This window comes from Danio rerio, chromosome 14, assembly GCF_052040795.2.
Source record: "Danio rerio strain M-AB ecotype USA chromosome 14, GRCz13ab, whole genome shotgun sequence".
NCBI lineage: Eukaryota > Metazoa > Chordata > Actinopteri > Cypriniformes > Danionidae > Danio > Danio rerio.
The window spans coordinates 32,046,600-32,067,175 of NC_141034.1; the positions used below are offsets into that span (position 1 = coordinate 32,046,600).

Here is a 20,576-nt window from a genome sequence, read left to right on the forward strand (position 1 = left end):
ATAAATTTATTTTTTGCCTCTGTGCATTTGTATACCATATAGCAAACTGAATCATTTGTATTTACATTTGAGTGAACTACTGTATACTGTTTCTCAGAAAATCTGCTTGATTTGGAAGTTGCATGATTGTGTTTATGAGCAAATGTTTTTTGGTTGTAGAAGCTAACCACATAATAATTAGTATGATAATCTTTGTGTCCAGTCAAGTCTGGGCTTATGTTGTGGTCATGTTTCACAACCCTAAATGTGTATTGTGTGGTCATGCTGTGTGATTGAAACATCATGTGTCTTGTACATGTCATATGATTATTATCAGATATGATGCTGTGAGATATATGGTACTCTACTGTAGTCAGCATTGGAAGTTGATAAAAAAAAAAAGAAACTTGTCCTAAAACTATTGAACGACGCAGCTTCTTGAACTACTTTATCTGCTTCAAATGTTGACTACTATAGGTGTTAGTGTGCATGTGTGTGTGTGTGTGTGTGTGTGAAAGTAGGGATGGTAAAACACAGAAAAAGAAAAAAAGAAAGCTCTGGTACTGGTTGTTCACATGTCTAAACTCCTTAAAGCATAAATTCCCATGGTGCACACACAGATTCCCTGCGGAGGTTTAGTTCTGCTTATATAGTTCGACCTGTGTGTTTACAGGTGTTTATGATCAGTTGGTTGTGAAATAAAGCCATAAAAGCAGATCACACACACACATACACACACAGAGATCAGATCACACATGCCTTCACACCTGAGTGCTAAATACACATACACAAATTGACTAAAGTGTCTAAAAGCTGGTAGTTTGTGAGGTGTGTTCAGTCTGCACATTGTGTTCTGAAAAAAAGTTGTAGTTACAGGTGCCAAGATTTAAAACCAAAGACAACTTTTTAATAAATGTAAACAGTGTTAATGCATGCATTCATGCTAATTTGAATACTGCAAGGGGATGATTCATTAATCAAGGAGATCAGATTAGTTAACTTTTTAGTGATTGCAATGGATCTTATTATTTGACCATTTGTATGAGCACTTTTTAAACATTTCGTATTGTTACAGTGTTACAATTCAGTTGAATGTGGGAAGTCTTTTATGGTGTATGTAATAAACATGTTCATTCATAAGTTTGGGGTCTGTAAATAGTTTTTTTTGTTGTTGTTTTTGAGCAACACAGTACATTAAAATAATTTCTAAAGAATAATGTAACACTGGAGTTTCCGCTGCTGTCCTTCAGCTTTGCCATTACAATAAAAATAACTGTTTACAATGTATCAAATTAGAAATTAGTTATTAAACTGAAATGTTTTTTCAGAATATTTTAATTTCACTGTATTTTTTAATAAATAAATACAGTTTTGCAGTTTAAAAAGGAAAGTTTGACTGATAAAACGTATTATGTTTGGAGGGAAAATAGTTTGTGTGTTATCAAGGATCTTTAGGTCGAGGGACGATTTGCTTTCTTTAGTCAATTAAGGTACACTTTTGATCTCCCTCATACACATTATTTGTAAATCAGGCATTTTGTGAAGTGTAAAATTCCTAATTTCAAACTCTGTCCTGAAAAACATGTGCTTTATGATATCTTTACGAACCCTGCTGATTGTAGACATATTATTGCTAAATGTGTGTGCTTATTGGAGTGTGACAGTATCCTCTATGGGATCTAAAATTTCCTAAGAAAGAGATTTAGAAATCGAACTCTCTGCAGGCACATGGGACTATTGTTTGACTTCAATACAGTCGTGCTCAGTCAATAGCAGACACCAACTGATTCAATTCAGGGTCATACATTGTCTACACTACACTAAAGCCAAACTCCATAAAATATTTCCTTCTGTCTCATCAGTGTGCAATAGATGCAAGACAGCAGAAGACATTTTTTGGCTCTGTCCCTTACTGAACAGATTCTGGACAAACATATTTGACTGGTCCACAGCTTATAGCATACCTTTTCTACCAGGTGCTGAACTTGCCATCTTTGGCTTCTCACAAAACACATTGTTTCTCCCTCAAACAATACAAAAGTCTTTAATGCAAGGCATGGTCATTCTAAAAGACTAGTGCTTAATAATTGGAAATCACCTTTACCCTCCTCATTCCAGAACTGGATTTCTGGTATGATATCTGTTACTCAGATGGAGAGACTCATTTTAAAGGACTAACTCCAGAATTTATTAAAATTATTTGACAAATCTGTATCTCAAGAACAATTCAGTGACCCCTCTGAGGTTAAAGTTATATACCTTCTCTAGTTTTTATTGTGTGTTTTGTGACTATGATGTGTGTGTGTGTGTGTGTGTGTGTGTGTGTGTGTGTGTGTGTTTTTGTTTGTTTGTTTTTTTATCTCTTTTCTCTTAGAAAAAAGAAAAAAAGTTAGCTGTACATATTACAATGTTTATTTTATTACAATGTTTCTTTTTTGCTCAGGAGAGCCTGGTCAAAGGTTGTCTGTACACCAATTATGTTCACTATTTTTTTTTCTTTGCCCAGTCAAATATTACCATGACTGCATTTTGCCGAAGGCGCCTCAAACTGTTTACACAAACAAAAATATTGCACCAGCATGCTGTATTAAATAATTGACTGAATCATGAACCAGCTTGACATATTGAACATTTAGCATCTCCTCTCTATAAACTAACATGCTAATCTCTCTCTTATCATGGCTCTTTAAAACGAACACACTGTGCTTGGTCAAAATGTTCCTTCATAAAATTAGCCACAATATGCATGTCACCTAGATTTACATATTACATATTGTCAGACAGTTTGAAAGCTCCAACTGGCTAATCTTAAACTAGCTGTTTACCCTAATTTGCATTTTTTTTCGAGACACTTGCTTGATGTCAAGAGTCAATGACGAATTTGCGGTAATAATGTTGCATGTCTGCATTCAAATGTGCTCATTTTTATTACGCACACACCTCAGCATAAACGAATTTGCACAGAACAATTCGTACAGTTTGTTCTTCAGGGCTTAATGGAGATAAATGTGTGGAAGATACTTTGCAGTGCAGACAGAGATACGTTTTCATGCACTATAATTAAACTCTGCTATGCTTAAGTGTACTTAAGAGTTTGTTTTCGGTACGTGTGTATGTTCTGAATTCACTTTTGGCCTGGTGCACCAAGAGCAAGGATGCAAGAGAGCTGTTTTTGTGGATAGACATACTGGTTTTTGCAGTGCTTTTTTTTTTGACAGACTCAAGCTTGTGCCACTCCAAAGTACACCGTGATCTTTAAAGCAGAGGTCATGTGGTCCAGACTGTATGAAAAGTTGTGTAATGTCATGCAGGAACCTTTCGTTAACCTCTTTTTCTGGCTTGGATAGGAGGGAAAAAGGGCAGCTTTGACGCCTCACGCAATCTTATTTGAACGGTACATTTGTTATGACGCTTTTAAATTTATCAGACGTTTACATCAGTGTTTATTTACCATGCACTGTTGCACAAGAGAAGAGTTTTTTTTTTTTTTTTTTGCATGAGAACAAAATGTTTTTTTAAATGTTTGCATGCTTTTGAAATATGAAACATCAGTGGTGTTTTTCTTAAGTGCATTATTACACAACGTGTTCACAGTGTTGTGTAAGTTAGTATTTAATAAAAGAAGGGGAAAAATAAATAAATTATAGAGTAGTTGGCATTTGCACAGATTCAAAAAGCTTCCTCTTTAGATTTCCCAGTAGCTGCCCTGCACACTCCTTTTCCTGAGTTTAATTCCATTATAGCTAAAGTGTTACTTTTTTTTCCATTGCATGCATTGCGGAGGATTTATTTATTTTATTTTATTTTTAGGTAATTGAGTCTGTCACGTTTTCACAGGGGGGAAACCCAATTTGAAAGTGCTGAATTGAAACCTAGCTAAATTGGATCAGGTCTAACTCAATATTCACTCAAAAAATATTTTTGGTGCTTACTCAAACTACTTACAGCAGGGAGATAAGTATTGAACACGTCACCTTTTTTCTCATATATCTAAAGGTGTCTTGAAATTTTGGATGTTGGTAACAACCAAAGAAATCCATATATACACAGAAAACAAATCTAATTAGTTTAAAAGTTAAGTTATGCGTAATAAAATGAAATAACACAGAGAGAAAAGTATTGAACACATAAAGAAAGACAGGTGTAGAAAGGCACTGAAAGCCCAGACTGCAGCTGAAATCTCTCAGTAGTTATTCAGCAATCCTCTGCCCTTCGTCATTGTAAATTTGTATTATATACTTTAATCCAACATCAACATTATCAGGATGTTGAAGCTGAAACCAGGGTGGACATTACAGCAAGACAATGATACAAAACAAAGCCAAGGAAACTCACACCTGAGCAATTCATGAGACTTCATTCTCCATATGAAAGTCATCTTTAAGCTGACATCTTTAAAAAAAAAGCCTTTTTTATAAAGTATTAAATACATTTCAGTAGTTCAGTGATTTCTCCATGTGTCATTGCATTGTTTCTACACATAACTTATTTTTTCACATTTTTTGTTCTGTTTTATTTTATCGTTTCTTTGTAAATATTATTCCCTGGAAAAAAAACATGACGTGAAGTCTTTTTTTTGTTTTCAACCCAAGCTCATTTTGGAAGCGTAGCCCAGTGGACGTTCCTGGAGACCGCGATTTATGTGGCCGGAGGTATGCATGGCTGCATTTCGTTTTTTTTAAGCGAACGCTACAGGGTAGTGTGACGCCGCTCCTCTTCGCGCTCGCCGGCTGACAGCTCACCTCCCTGTAGAGGGCTTTCTCGCCGCAACCAGTTTGTCCGTTTAGCTCGTCATGTCCATTGGCGGAGTGGAGAGCTAGAGCGGGGAGCCGGCGGCAATGACCGGGGAAGAGCAATTCAAGAAATAAGGTAAGACAAAAACAGTTAGCAAAAAATAAAGTGAATGAGTTCGTAACAGGGCGAGACCATGGTGAAATCCGAAAACGCGGTCAAAATCAGATGGGGGCTTTTCTTTTTTTGGACGACTTTTGTAAATCGTCGCTTGGGTTTAGGGAAGGGAAGCGAGCGGGCGGGCCGGCGGGTCAATCTGGAAAACCATTTGGGTTTAGGAAAGGAAGAGGAGGAGCTAGGGTGGCCCATTGCCCAGTCAATCATTCGGTCAGTTGGACAGACGGTTGCTCGACAGCGACCTCTGGCGGCTTTATGCAAGAACAGCGCGGCCGCGAACAGCGCTCACGTGAGGTTTTCAAGACGCGAAAAAGCGCGTACATCGGCCTCTCGCAGATTCACAAAAACAAAAACTGCACAAATACGTACCTCCCGAGACATATTTTGTGGTCTATTTTGTGGTTTATTTTTGGATAATACATAATATCTAAAACCAAGGAGAAGAGTATTTTCACAATATAACAATAGAACATTATCAAAAGTGCTGAATCATGGCTGTTTTTATAAACTGAATTACGTCAAACTGTCGTTTTATGCAATTTTGTTCTTATTTTGCTGTGAATACATTGTGCATTGACACATACACACAACACCTTTTGTCTTAATCAAAAGCTCCAGTTCATCAGGGACACGTACGTACAGTAAAGCACGTACATGCAGCCACAGTACTTTAATATCTTTATTTACCATCAACAGCGATATGAATCGCTCTGTCACAAGCAGCATTCAAACCTGACCTGGCACTGAGCCATGATTAAACTTCAATACAGACCCTGTGAAATGCACAAATCCATGTTCATCTCAGATGCATTTATGGTTTTGAAGCTTACAATTTGGGAAAGGTTTAAATGCTTAATATCCTTACAGCAGTAAACAGCATGCTTATCTTTTGTTTACTAAAATATGGTCTCCTTGAAGTCCACAGGACATGATTTTAATAGCTCCTTCCAAGCTTTCCAGTTCTAAGGATGGAGGAAAACATTGATATCAAAGGATGTCCTGTTGAATGCGTGTGTTTGTATTCTGTGACTCAGTGCTTTCTAGAGACAGACTTGAGGGTCATGTGAGGCTGGAGCTGGCACTGTAGTTCCAATAGTGAGTCTTAGGGGACTCAGAGCATTTATTGTAGCCCACTGTTTGGTCTGTTGTCCTGCTGCCATCAGTTAAAGGGCCTTGCTGATTTTGGAGCTCAACTATGCAAATATCCATTCATATTGTACAGAGAACAAAGCTAAAGGTCTGTTCAAATGACGAACACTATTCCACTCAGTATTTAAAAGCAAACAAATAAGCAAATCATTAAAGTTGTCTCTTTTTAATTTAATTTTATATTAGATGAGTTTAGTTTAATTTATTTACTTTTGCTTTACAATTTTTTTCACTTGACCAGATTTTCAGCATATGTCTTCATTTAAATGTTTTGTTTTTTTCCAACAACAAATTAATTGGCATGTTTGCATTGTCACACAGTAGTTAACTTGAATCAAAAGCTACTGCATTCAAAGCAATAGCTCACACAAAAATGAAAATGTAATTTGATAACAGTCAGGCCATTCTTGAGGTTTTTTTTTTTTTTTTTTTTTGAAAGGTTAATAATGTTAGTGACCTTTTTCTTCAGTTGACATTTAAGAACATTTTAGCTGAGTTGTATCTATGTCCATGGTGATTTATATAATGAAAACGTTGCTGGAGTAATACATTTTAAGTAACAGGTCTTACTTTAAGTAAAGTAACGCATTACTTTTAAAAATAAGTTGTATTATTTGAGTTACTTTTTTAAAAATGTTATACGAATTACGTTTTACCTTGCTTAATTGGCTTTTACAAAATATATTTCGCTGTTGCGACCCCAGATTAATAAAGGTACTAAGCTGAAAAGAAAATAATTGAATGAATGAAAATATATTGCAGAATAAAAATAACTTTAGTCAGGTTGAATCACACCCTCAATGAGAGAGCATGCTGTGAAGGAACAGACAGTCGGTTCGCACTCATCATCATCAGGTCTCTTTTTTTTTGCAGCAGATGAGTCAGTGTACTGTTCTTCTAACTGAATAACTCATGATATTGGTTCATTTAGAGTCAGAGGGGGTATCCGGTTTATCAGACGCAATAGTTTCGCAATAGCATTGTTCAATTCAATGAACTGGTTCGACTGGTTCACAAAAGAAGATTCGAGTAAAAACAAATGATTCAATTGCAAATCGCCAGTCATCACTACCGAAGTCAGAAACAGAAACAATGGCAAGCCGAAGACTTACATTTTTGCAATGGATTCTTGTTATTCTGAACTCATCAAAAAAAGAACTGGAATGTCGTGAAGTGTAGATTATGTGTAGGTAAAACACTTGACAACTGCAAAAAACATGACTTTAAAAAAAATGGATGCATAGCTCTGCACAAGCACCCCACCTCCAGCTTAACAACAAACGACTGACATCAGTTCACATTCTCCACGTAAAACAATTAATTTGACTAAACAAACAAAAAAAATGGTTATTGCTTTTATTGCTGAGGAGATGCAGCTACTGTCTAACGTTACTGTAGAAGTGACTACATTTTGTAATATGGTAAGATTTTTAATGATTTACATATTTGGTAAGACCACATGAAAAAAAATGTATTTAATGTATAAAGCTCAAAGATGTATTTTTATTTGAGGATATTTTTTTATTATCTTACTGTTTATTTTGTTATTAAAAAAATTAATTTAAGGTTTAAAATCTGTTTTTGCCTTAATATAAGTAATTTAATGTCCGTGCTCTTTTCAGTTAGTCAGTTTTTATCTCAATGGACAGTGAATTTGCTTAACTAATAATACAAAACGTACAAAAGTAGAAAACACATTACTTTACATGCTGTCATTAATCTGTATATACAGCATGTCTAACTCTGGGCTCAGAAAGTTCTAAAAATATTATTGTATCCAACTTTTTTTTAAAGGAAAATGTTAAATGCAGAGCTTCTCTATAAAAACGGTAATAAAAAAAAAAAAAAAAAAAACACCTGCAAGTACTGAATAAGACAAACATTAATCAGGTATGGAAAAGTAGCGCAAAAATAACTCTAAACTAACATAACTTAATTTGTTAAGTTATGAATTTGTTTCATGTTACTGAGTAATGCAATTAGTTGCTTTTTTAGGGGGAGCAACTCAATATTTTAATGCATACTCAAAAGTAACTTTCACCAACACTGCATACAAACATGTCCAAATCAATGCCTATGGCTCCTGTTGATATAATGAGATCTTATGAAGCAAAACGATAGGTATTTGCAAGAATTGAACGTTATTTACAATATTAATAGCTTAAATCCACAACCTCAGCAACATGTTCAGTTTACTCGCTTGACGATGTTTGCTTGAGTGTTTAATGCACTTACACGTACTGTGATAAAAGATTGGGGATGCAGGTTCTTGCCAAAATATTTCATTCTTGTGCTTGCCTTGGATGTGGCAACTGCTATAAAAAAATTAAGATTACAATTATAAGATTCATTCTAATAAATTTACCGACTCGCACAAACATCAAGCAACAAGTAGCTTGTGTTTGCTCCTACAAGGGCTTTCTAAACTTATGCATTCACTGACAACTGTTTAGCATGCTCTGGATGAAAGCTGTTAATATTATAAATAATGCTCAACTTCTTGTACAGACCGATCATTTCAGGTAAGACCTTAGTGTATTGTCAGGAGCCACGTGTATTGATTTGGACTTGTGTGAATGTGTTTATTTTTAATCTCTAAAACTGACAACTATCAACTCATTTTGTAGGAATCATCAATGAGCTTACGTTCTGCTAAAAAAGTCTTTAATTCATTACGATTCAATAAGATAAAAGTCTCCTACATCTTAAATGGCCTGAGGGTGAGCATATCCGTTTAAAACCCGTGACTCCTGATGATAAATTGAGGTCTTTTGAAGCAAAATATTAGTCTTTGCAAGAAACTGAACATTAACATACATAGCAGAGATTTAGTTATTTATCAAATGCACTATACACAAATATAGTTAGAGTACGAAGAAGAGGACTAATGTTTGAGACTCAGAGAATTTGTTGGTAACACTTTAGTTTAGGTCACAATTCATGGTATTAACAAGCCATTAACTTACACTACTAGATTAATAAACTACTATTTAGCTGTTTAATAATGGTTAGTAATGTAGAAGCTGAGTTTAGGTTTTGGAAGAATTAAGGATGCAGAATAAGATCAGACTCTATATAACCACTAATGAACAGTTAATATTTTATTAATAGACAGGTAATAAGCCAGTAGTTAAAATAGCTTGAATTTGTGACCTAAACCAAAGTGTTACTGATTTGTTTTGTGATGTGACGTGACGTGATGTAATTGTTTATGTCATAAATAAAAATAAAATGATATAAATGAAAGGACAAAATAGAAGATATTGCACAATTTAAAGGTGTTAAATGGCCAAAGCAATATGTATTTTATTTATTTATTTTTTAAATAAATAAGCTGAGAGTATTGTTAAGTCAAATGTTGATGAAACAATTCATCTTTAGTTAGAATGACTAATGATTAAAAACACTCAAAATATTAAAAAAGGGATAATTTGTAAGTGATTTGGCAAGTCCCACTTAATCTTAAACAAAAAGTTCAGTTTCTTGCTCTCAAGATTTCAAAGTATCATCAGGACCCATGAGTATTATTTTTGTTTTTGTATAATACCCATGGGTATTATTTGAGTTTTTTCTTACTCTCAAAGTCATTGATTTCCATTTAAAAAATAATAATAATTATCCACTGGAGAAAAAAACAACTAAGGTCTCTGTTTTATTTTATTTTATTTTATTTCATTTTTAGTCGTCAAAATGGAATGAACCGCCAACTTATTTAGTATGTGTTTTAGGGCACTGCATGCCCTTCCAGCTGCAACCCATCACTTGGAAACATCCACAAACACTCATTCACACACATAAACTACGGACAATTTAGCTAACCCAATTCACCTGTACGCATGTTTTTGGACTTGGGGAAAACCGGAGCACCCTGAGGAAACATGGGGAGAACATTCAAACTCCGCACAGAAACGTCAACTGACCCAGCCAAGGTTCGAACCAGTTACCTTTTTTGCTGTGAGGCAACCGTGCTACCCACTGCACCACCATGCAGCCCTTTATTTTATTTTATTTTATTTTACTCGATACACTGTATTTTAAAGTAAACAAATAAAAATATTGCCTTAATTTAATTTAATTTCACTTTACTTTACTTTCATTTTCTTTTCACACATAATCTATGGACAATTTAGCCCACCGAATTCACCTATAACACATGTCTTTGGACTTGGGTGAGGGAAACAGGAGCACTTAATTTAATTAAATTAAATTAAATTAAATTTAATTTAATTTAATTTAATTTAATTTAATTTAATTTAATTTAATTTAATTTAATTTAATTTAATTTAATTTAATTTAATTTAATTAACATTTTTTTAATTTATTGATATTTATTTTATTTTATTTTTATTTATTTATTCTTTTATTGGTACAGTGTACAACTGTTGTAAATTGTCATTGTCACTCCACAAACTATTTTTGGTGTATTTATCACAACACACAAAGGGCACGGATGTACTGTACCACCCCGTGACTTTGTGGAAAGCACTTTTTATAGCCATTTCCCATAGATCAACCATTAAGGAGAAAACTGAATCATCCATACAGTCCTGCAGGAGATTTTTTTTCCCCATTCTGACTTCCTCACGGCACTACAAAACAAAACCTTCTTTATATCACAGGTTTAATGTGGGACCCTACAACCATATTGATAGTTTTTTATGATTCTCAATATGGTCACAGTGACCCACATTGAACCAGTGATATAATGAAGGTTTGATAATGCTGACTGCATGCTTTCAAATAATCATTCTCAGCATGCACTCCTAAAAATGCTTTGATTATTTTGTCCCAATATGGGCCCAAATATTAAAAAATCCAACTGTTATGTTGAATTCTTCTGTGAAAATTGTAACCAAATTGGGTTCGTTAATTTTCAACCCAAAGTTGAGTTAAAAACACAGATTTTTTTTTTAAAGTGTGGTTACAAACAGGGGTTTTACAAGGAACGGCATAGTCCAATTGAGTTCAAGACACCAAGGCAAGTTCACCTTAAATTGGGGAAGTTGTGGTTAAAAAACAGTTACATCAAGCGTTTCAAAGATCTCTGTCACATCTTAGGCGGGGTGGGAAAATCTTACTCTAGTCATGTGATGAACTTCTGCTTTCTGTGGCGGTATAAAAGCAAACGAGGTAAAATTAAACAGCCATTGCACTGCAGCACACTATGGTGGTGTTTGTATCCTGTTATGTGCTCAGTGTGAAACAGATGTATGTAATGTTTGTTTCTCAAGAATTGTTCCATGTGTAAGCTATTTCAAAATTGATTTAGAAATTTTGTGATTGTTGAAATGTATTTTTTAAAGTAGTAGCAATAGTCCCATCAGGGCAACCATTTTTGATATTATTATTATTTTTTTTTTTTTAAGTTAAAGGAGTATATGCTTATCAAGGAGACATTAGTGTCAGTAAAGAGCATTAGGGAAGAAAACAATGTACATTTTAAACAACTTCTAAGCATTGAATATATATATATATATATATATATATATATATATATATATATATATATATATATATATATATATATATATATATATATATATATATATATATATATATACATATATATATATATATATAATCCTGAACCATGCCTCGCATGGTTCAGGATTGGTAGAGCTACACATCGATGAATTGGCTCTTCAGTGTTTGAACTCTCAGTAATGTTTAAATCACACTGAACTGAGCTAAACTGAACTGAACTGAACTTAAACACTAAAACCTGAACCACACTGTTCCAGTTACTGAACCACACTGTTCCAGTTACTATGACCATTTATGTGAAGCTGCTTTGACACAATCTACATAGTAAAAGCGCTATACAAATAAAGCTGAATTGAATTGAATATATATATATATATATATATATATATATATATATATATATATATATATATATATATATATATATATATATATATATATATATATATATATATATATACTCACCAGCCACTTTATAGTACCGAGTTGGACCCCCTTTGCCTTCAGAACTGCCTTAAGTTTTTGTGGCATACAACAAGGTACTGAAAAATTCAACAAGATTCAACAAGGTACTGAAAAATTCCTCAGAGAATTGGTTCATATTGACATGATAGCATCAATCAGTTGCTGCAGATTTGTCGGCTGCACATCCATGATGCGAATCTCCTGTTCCACCACATCCCAAAGGTGCTCTATTGGATTGAGAACTGGTGACTGTGGAGGCCATTGGAGTACTGTGAACTCATTTTTATGTTTAGGAAACCAGTCTAAGATGATTTGCTCTTTTTGACATGGCGCGTTATTCTGCTGGAAGTAGCCATCAGGAAGCAGGTACACTGTAGTCATAAAGGGATGGACATGGTCAGCAACAATATTCAGGTTGTGGCGTTGACACGATGCTCGATTGGTACTAATGGGCCCGGAGTGTGCCAAGAAAATATCCCTCACACCATTACACCACCAGCAGCAGCCTGAACCATTGATACAATTCAGGATGGATCCATGCTTTCATGTTGTTGACGCCAAATTCTGACCCTACCATCTGAAAGTTGCAGCATAAATGGAGACTCATCAGATCAGGCACCGTTTTTGCAATGTAACCTCAGTTTCCTGTTCTTAGCTGACAAGAGTGGCACCCAGTGTGGTCTTCTGCTGCTGTAGCCCATCAACCTCATGGTTGAATGCACTCAAATTTTTTTTTTTTTTACTTGTTTAAACTACTTAGGTAAAATGAGCTGAAACAACACAATTTTTGAGATTTCATTGGGACAACTTAAAATTTTCATGTTCAATCCACATACATTTGTTAAAAGACTTAAGTTAACTTAATCGATTTGTGTTGGGACAACATGAATGAATTATGTGGAACCCTGCAGTTTTACAGTGTGTGTTTATTTAGTGATGGTCTTCTGCATACCTTGATTATAAGAGTGGTTAATAGAGTTATTGTTGCCTTTCTATCAGCTCAACAAAGCATTTGAGCTCACAGAACCACTCACTGGATATTTTCTCTTTTTTAGACCATTCTCTGTTAAGCCTAGATATGGTTGAGCATAAAAGTAGATCAGCAAAACTGAAATTCTGAAATGCTCAGACCAGCCCGTCGGACACCAACAACCATGACAAGTTCAAAGTGACTTAAATCACCTTTTTTTTTTCTACCTATCCTGATGCTCAGTTTGATCTGCAGCAGATAGTCTTGACTATGTCTACATGCCTAAATGCTCTGAGTTGCTACCATTTGATTGGCTGATTAGAAACTTGCGATAATGAGCAGTTATACAGGTGTACCTAATTAAGTGGCCGGTGAGTATATAATGTAATTTGTATAAAATGATTGTTTTATTTATTGTTGTTGTTTTATTGTTATTATTTTGTATATGGCATATAAATATGTTTATAAACACACACACGCAAAAAAATAGAATTCTTTTAATTTAAATTCTATTTTTTAATCTGTTTTTACATATAAAAGCTTTCTCTGGGTTGTCCATATTTTACCCAAATTTGAGTTGTAACTACTGAGCACTTTTATGTTGCATTCACATAATTTAAAAGCATTTTATGAAGAAAACATTCAGCAGTTCATCATAAGGAGGAAAAAATACAAAACATGCTCATGATACAAAGTGTCAGTCATTATTCAGAATAGTACAAGCTTATACTGGTAGGGTCTAAGGATGAGTCAAGCTAAAATATATTATGTTTTCATATTTATGCAATGTACATAATTTTACTTCAGTGGAATACAGTTAAAGCTTCGGTATCTAAAAGCAAACTTCAACAAATTAGTGACAGTTTAAACTATTTTGCAAGATCAAAGTTGAATAATTTTACACATATCTAGTTTTAATATTTAAATATTTTCTTCACAGCAGATCACAAATCAAATAAACCAAAAATGTTGATTATGAAAATGTAGCTATTATATTTAACATTAAATTACAGTAATGCTTAAATTGGGGTGAAAAAAAGTACATGTTACATATACTGTAGAGAGGCTGTTACATAACGCTTGGATTAATTAGAGGTTTCCACGATGTTATGGCATACCATCCTCTGTCATTAAAAACAAAACTAGACCTCCCATAAAACCGACAGAAGCCAAAAGGGTGAAAATAAAACGTTACATCTTTGAGTATTTACATTTTAATTGGGTACAGAATGTTCCATGAACTCTCTAAAGCAAAACAAGCGCGCAGACTTCCGATAGTAATTTATGAACAACTATGCCAAACCACAGGCAGAAATCGGAGAGCAGTAAACTTCTAGGCTTGCCTGGAATGTTCCAGATGATGTCCAACATTGAGGACAGCGGCCTTGAGTCATACAAAAAAGCAAGATTTCCCACAACCCCTACTAAACAAAGAATGAATTGATTGTTATATAAAAAAAAAAACACTTCCAATTGAGTTTTTGTCATGAATGCATGTCTCGGATGTTTAGAAAACTGTGCGCACCAGATTTAGTCTTTGCTAAAGCATGCTTCTGAGTTTCGTGGTGCTGTGATGCCGCCTAAAAGGTCCAGTGAATTTATTATTGTTGATTTTAGTAATAAATGTGTACATAACAGCATAAAACAGGAAATTCAAAAATTCTCTATTTATGTAACACATCGAAAGTGGCCAGAAATGATGCAACTGCAGTAATTCAGATTGCATAAATATTGATATTTATGTACAGTATTTGACCCTGGAACACAAGACCAATCCTATGTTGCACAGTTATATTTTTTACATGGGAATATATGTGGATTTTTAGAGAAATGAAAAATGTTTCATGCAGATATCTTGTAAACATGCTTATGTAAATATATTAAAACAGATTTATTTAATAATAATCTGAAGATTTAAGATGCAAAAACCGCTATATGCCATCTGATATTTTCTTCTTAAATAAGCTATTTTATCAGGCTCCTGTATGTAGGTTCAGTAATTTCACTTTCACTGCAAAATATAAGTCCTTTGCATGGTCTTTAAAGTGAAATAACACATCATAAAAAAAGGAGGCTGAGAAAAATGTTAATATTTGATGGAAATTTCAGATGGCACTTTTTTGCATCTGAACTCTTCATTTGTGTTTAGTTTTTTTTGTTTTTTTTATTGAACTTAAATGGTCACTTTCTTACAATTTTTTTTTTTTTTTTGCATATTCAGATTCCTGAATTTTATTTTTTATCTCATACAACTATTTTAAAATATAGAAAATATATATTTGTATTATATTTCAAAAACTATAGTCACACTCCAACAATGCATATGCAACAGTTAACCATACTTAAATAGCTCATGTATTCTGCTTTCAGGTTGTATAAATTAATGTCAATTAAAAAAAAATAAAAATGAGTCAAATAAAAACCTTTGACAAAGGATCACTTATGCATTCAAACCCTTGAACAAATATCTGTTAATTAACATACTTACTCCCAGGGCCGTTTATATCGAAGTAAAAATTTATCCGCACTATGTTGGTGTTTCATAACATCAAATTTTTACAAGGTGGGTCGTTAACTCAACACTCAACCCCCAACCTAAAGGACCAGGACGTAAACACATGCACTACGGGCAATTTAGCTTACTCAATTTAACTATAGCGCATGTCATTGGACTTGTGAGGGAAACCGGAGCACCTGGAGGAACCCCATTAAAACACGGGAGAACATGCAAACTCCACACAGAAATGCAAACTTACCCAGTTGGTGCTGGAACCAGCAACCTTCTTGCTGTGCGGCGCCAGGGCTACCCACTGCGCCACCATGCTACCCCCGTTAATTAACTGTTTATTTTAATTGGTGAATTTGATGTATTTTCTATTTATTTATGCTTTTGAATTGCTTTATGAAACCTTCATCTAATTGATATTTTTGTAGTATGAAAATGTTCTGGATTATGTTAATTACAGACCCCGGTAATGAGCAGCCGGTAGATTTTCTGTTATTTTACAGATTTATATTCATTGCAATACAGCATGAAACGGGAAATTCAAAAACCATCAGAGCGGCTAAATATCCATATACATACTTGTAATTGATCTGAGGAACTTGGATAATGGAGACAAAATGTACATGAATATACATTGTAATGTGTAGATATGATCTGAAGAGACACTTTCATTTTATTCCAAGAGGGGCTTCAGGTGTCGGCCATTCATCACCTTTCAGTTTCTAAGACAACACATTGCACTTGTCATATATTCTTATACTGAAGTTTGTGTAAAATGGCCAGAGGGAAGTCAGATCATAAATAATATGAGTGACTGTTTAATTGCCTGTTAAATGCTCTGCAGCCTCCTTTCGGCAGCAGGAATGCAGTCGAAAAGACCTGTTGAGACATAAAATGTCATCGTTGTGGTTTCTCTGTGGCTTTACTGGGTGGCTCAACCTGCTATTAAAAAAAGAGAGTAAATGCTAGACAAAAAGAAAGTGTTACATGTCTCCGTTTTCTTTTTTATAAGCAGGATTGATTGATTGATTGATTTTTTTTTTTTTTTTTTAGATGGCAGACATGTAATGATTATCTAAAAAATATGTATTCCTATTGAAGTCAGCATGAAAAGAAAAGCTGACTTTATCCTTTTTTATAAATGCGCGGTATAGATTTTCAAAGGTTTTAATAAATTGAAGTTACAGCCAGCTGCTATCAAAGCTTTTATTCATTTTTTTTATTCCACACAGAAATGCCAACTTACACAGCCGGGGCTCGAACCAGCGACCTACTTGCTGTGAAGCGATTGTGCTACCCACTGTGCCACTTATTATTATAACTTAATGATGACAACATTGCCATGGCAAACTGTCTATTCATTCAATCATTCATTTATTAATTTTCTTTTCAACTTAGTTCCTTTATTAAATTGGAGTCACCACAGCTGAATGAACCGCGATCTTATCCAGTATATGTTTTACGCAGTGTATGCCTTCTAGCTGCAACCCATCACTTGGAAACATCCATGCACACTCATTCACACACATACAGTACACATAAACACATACACAATGACCAAATTATTATTAATTAATTCATTCATTCATTCATTTTCTTTTTGGCTTATAGTCAGTTTATTAATCAGGGGTTGGAATGAACCGCCAGCTTATCCATCATATATTTTATGCAACGGATGTTTGCATCCTATTATTATTATTATTATTATTATTATTATTATTATATTTATTATTGTTATTATTATTATTTATTTATTTATTTATTTAGTTTTTGATTTATTAATAACATTATTATGAGAAAATGCATGCAAAGCTTTCTTTTCATTGTCAGTAAAAGCAACATGCAAATAATGATACAATCTATAACAAACCTAATTTACATACACATGATGCATGAAAATACCTTTGTAAACACTCATGGTATATGATGTCATGGTACAGCTTATGTATGGTTGATGATAAAAACATATTTTTGCAGTCAAAAGGCTTAAATGAGCATCTTTGGTTACACTTTATTTTAAGATGTCCTTGTTATAATGCAATTATTAATTTAAGTACTGAGGATATCGATATATTACGTGTACGTACTATACAGTTATGGTTAAAATGCTCTTTAGGCATTATTACTATAATATATACTAAAGGTGTGAACCTACACTGGTCTTACAGTTCGGTTATGATTATCATGCCATCGATTTCGAAATCGGTATCTCAGTGCATCACGGTTCATTGATGATACTTTTTATACAAATTTTAGTATTTTACTTCACAGCTTAATAATTCTTGTATTAAAATGAATAATTTGAAATATATTTTTAATGTATTTGTAATACAATAGATGCAGTCAGAGATATGAACGGTATCTTTAATTTTATCTGCTCAAAGAAAACATATTTTTGATTGTATCAAACAAAACTCAAGGACATGCAAAGAACAACATGAGCATCATGAGCATTTAAAGCAAATAAACAAATGTAAATATTCTCCCGCTTGCTTTTTGAGCGTTGTCAAGCAAGTTGATAAACATCTATGATTGGTATAAATGACGTCAGTATGCAATTCACGGTTAGCACCTATTACTTAACCGATACCAAATTGTCCGCATCTACATCACGGCGCACTGAAGAAACAGCTAATTTTGACACCCTTTTTATGTACATGGAACATTTGGAACAAGCACATCTTAACATGAAGTGTTATCATAACAGAAAAGCTCTGAAGGGGGATTTAAACTCTCTGGCAACCCCAAATATGAAATCTGTGGCCTTAATAGCGGTTTGTAACATATAGTTTTCTCTCTTCTGGTTGAGTGAATGGATGGATGAATAGATAGATAGATAGATAGATAGATAGATAGATAGATAGATAGATAGATAGATAGATAGATAGATAGATAAATAGATAGATAGATAGATAGATAGATAGATAGATAGATAGATAGATAGATAGATAGATAGATAGATAGATAGATAGATATAGATAGATAGATAGATAGATAGATAGATAGATAGATAGATAGATAGATAGATAGATAGATAGATAGATAGATAGATAGATAGATAGATAGATAGATAGATAGATAGATAGATAGATAGATAGATAGATAGATAGATAGATAGATAGATAGATAGATAGATAGATAGATAGATAGATAGATAGATAGATCGATCGATCGATCGATTGATTGATTGATTGATTTGGTTGGTTGATTAAAAAATATTATGTTTTTTATAAAACAACATTTAAACCTCAACTTTTAAAACATTTTTTACTGTTCTTGTCACCTTGTCGTCTTGCATTTACTAATTATTCATAATAGATTTAGTTAACAAAATTATACCAAGAGAGTGAGTTTTCATTCAGAGTTTCTTCTTGGAAAAGCACTGTGAATTTCCCGCATGCACCACTCATGTGCAGGACCACGCCACTCAACATGTGAGTGTTGGTACATCATGCCCCGTCACCTGCTGCTTTCCTGAACTAAGCGCTTGTTTTGTAAATTTTCCCATCAGATGAGTGGAGACCCGAGTGGGCCGCTGTCAAGGGGGATTGTGAATGGATGAACAGTTTGTTCCAGACACACCAGTCCTGCTGTCTGGCCTGGGGTCTTAATCCTGCCTATAAGGTCAATTAAGGGAAGACACTGCTAGCAAATTTTGTAGCATGTGTGTGTGTCTGTGTTTGTGTGTGTGTGGTGAACTATAATAGTAGTTATCACCATACATATTTATTTTGGACAATATTAAATTCTAATTTACATAGATTTTTAGCATGACAAATCTGAACATTTTATTTATGTATTTATTTATTTATTATAGTCTTTATTGGAATTATTAGATTTTGAGTGTCTTTTTATAAATCAATACTTCAGAAAATACTTTGAGCAATACATACATACATACATATATATATATATATATATATATATATATATATATATATATATATATATATATATATATATATATATATATATATATATATGTATGTATGTATTTATAGTTATATACGTTACAAATTTATTTAACATGTCATTTCACAATATAGATTAAATCTTCACAATATAGATATGATTAAAAAAATTTAAAAAATTAATTTCATGTGTAATGCAATTGAAATCTACATATGTATTGCGTAAGTACAACAAAACAAATATTGAAAAGTGTAGTTTGCATGTTCTCTTTATGAAAAAAATATAGAAAAAAATAACAGGTGCATAAATATTCTACCAGCAGTGTGTCACTTTTAATAATAGGCATGAGTTCTTCCAAGCTGAAAGAGGGGTTTAGTTAGACTGAATGGTGCTGCTGTGATTTGGCTAAGATGACACGTTGTGCTGTTATAAAGTTCTCTACTCGTCATCATGCGTGCATTTGAGCAAAATATTACAGTAGCTGTTCTTTCAAGTGCACCTGTTACCCCTTTGGGTGTTTCCCGTTCGTGCTCTGTATTTCCCATTAGAGGGGGAAGGAAGGGCCACACCGTCCCCACCAAACGGCTGCCGTCAACGGATAAGGTCTGGTCAGCAGTCTGGAAAAGCTCCTTCCTGCCCCCCTTCTCTCTTTACTGCAGTGCCAGCATGATGCCACTAATCTTGTCAGCAGTCCTTCCACCTCTGGAACCACTGCGTCCTGCCAGCACACTGACTGCTGCACATGCGTCAAAACCTGCTTGGCTTTCTTTCTGTTTTTTTTTTTTTTTTGTAATTTGATAAAAGGTTGAATGGAAGCCTTTTTCTGTAATGGGATTGGAAAAAAGTTACTTTCTAATTCACAATATAGACTTTTACTTGCCATTATAAAGATAAAATGCCTAACTTGATAATATTGAAAAGCAATCTTATTTTTTCTGTGTACTGTGTACATTTCATGTTTTATTATTATAATTTTTTTTTCAGAATTGAAACTTTATTTCCTGCAGTTTTTAGTTTTGGTTTTCTGACATGAGAACTGACAAGAAAAAAAAAAAAAAAAAAAGATAAAGCGCCCTGGAGGAAACCCACGCAAACTTAGAAAGAACATGCAAACTCCTCACAGAAATGCCAACTGTTCCAGGATGATCTCAAACCAGAGATCTTCTTGCTGTGAGGTGACAGTGCTAACTACTGAGCCAACAT

At 33.8% G+C, this 20,576-nt stretch overlaps 1 protein-coding gene across 1 annotated transcript in view; it reads left to right on the plus strand.

The window, feature by feature from the left end:
* The window catches only part of LOC147833971 (uncharacterized), a 386,870-nt gene extending 367,666 nt beyond the window's left edge, over positions 1 to 19,204 (plus strand). The window contains exon 4 of the mRNA XM_087281628.1: positions 18,973 to 19,204. Coding sequence (XP_087137754.1) covers positions 18,973 to 19,094 — 122 coding nt within the window. The 3' untranslated portion in view covers positions 19,095 to 19,204. The remainder of the gene's footprint in view (positions 1 to 18,972) is intronic.
* Positions 19,205 to 20,576: the final 1,372 nt, after the last annotated feature.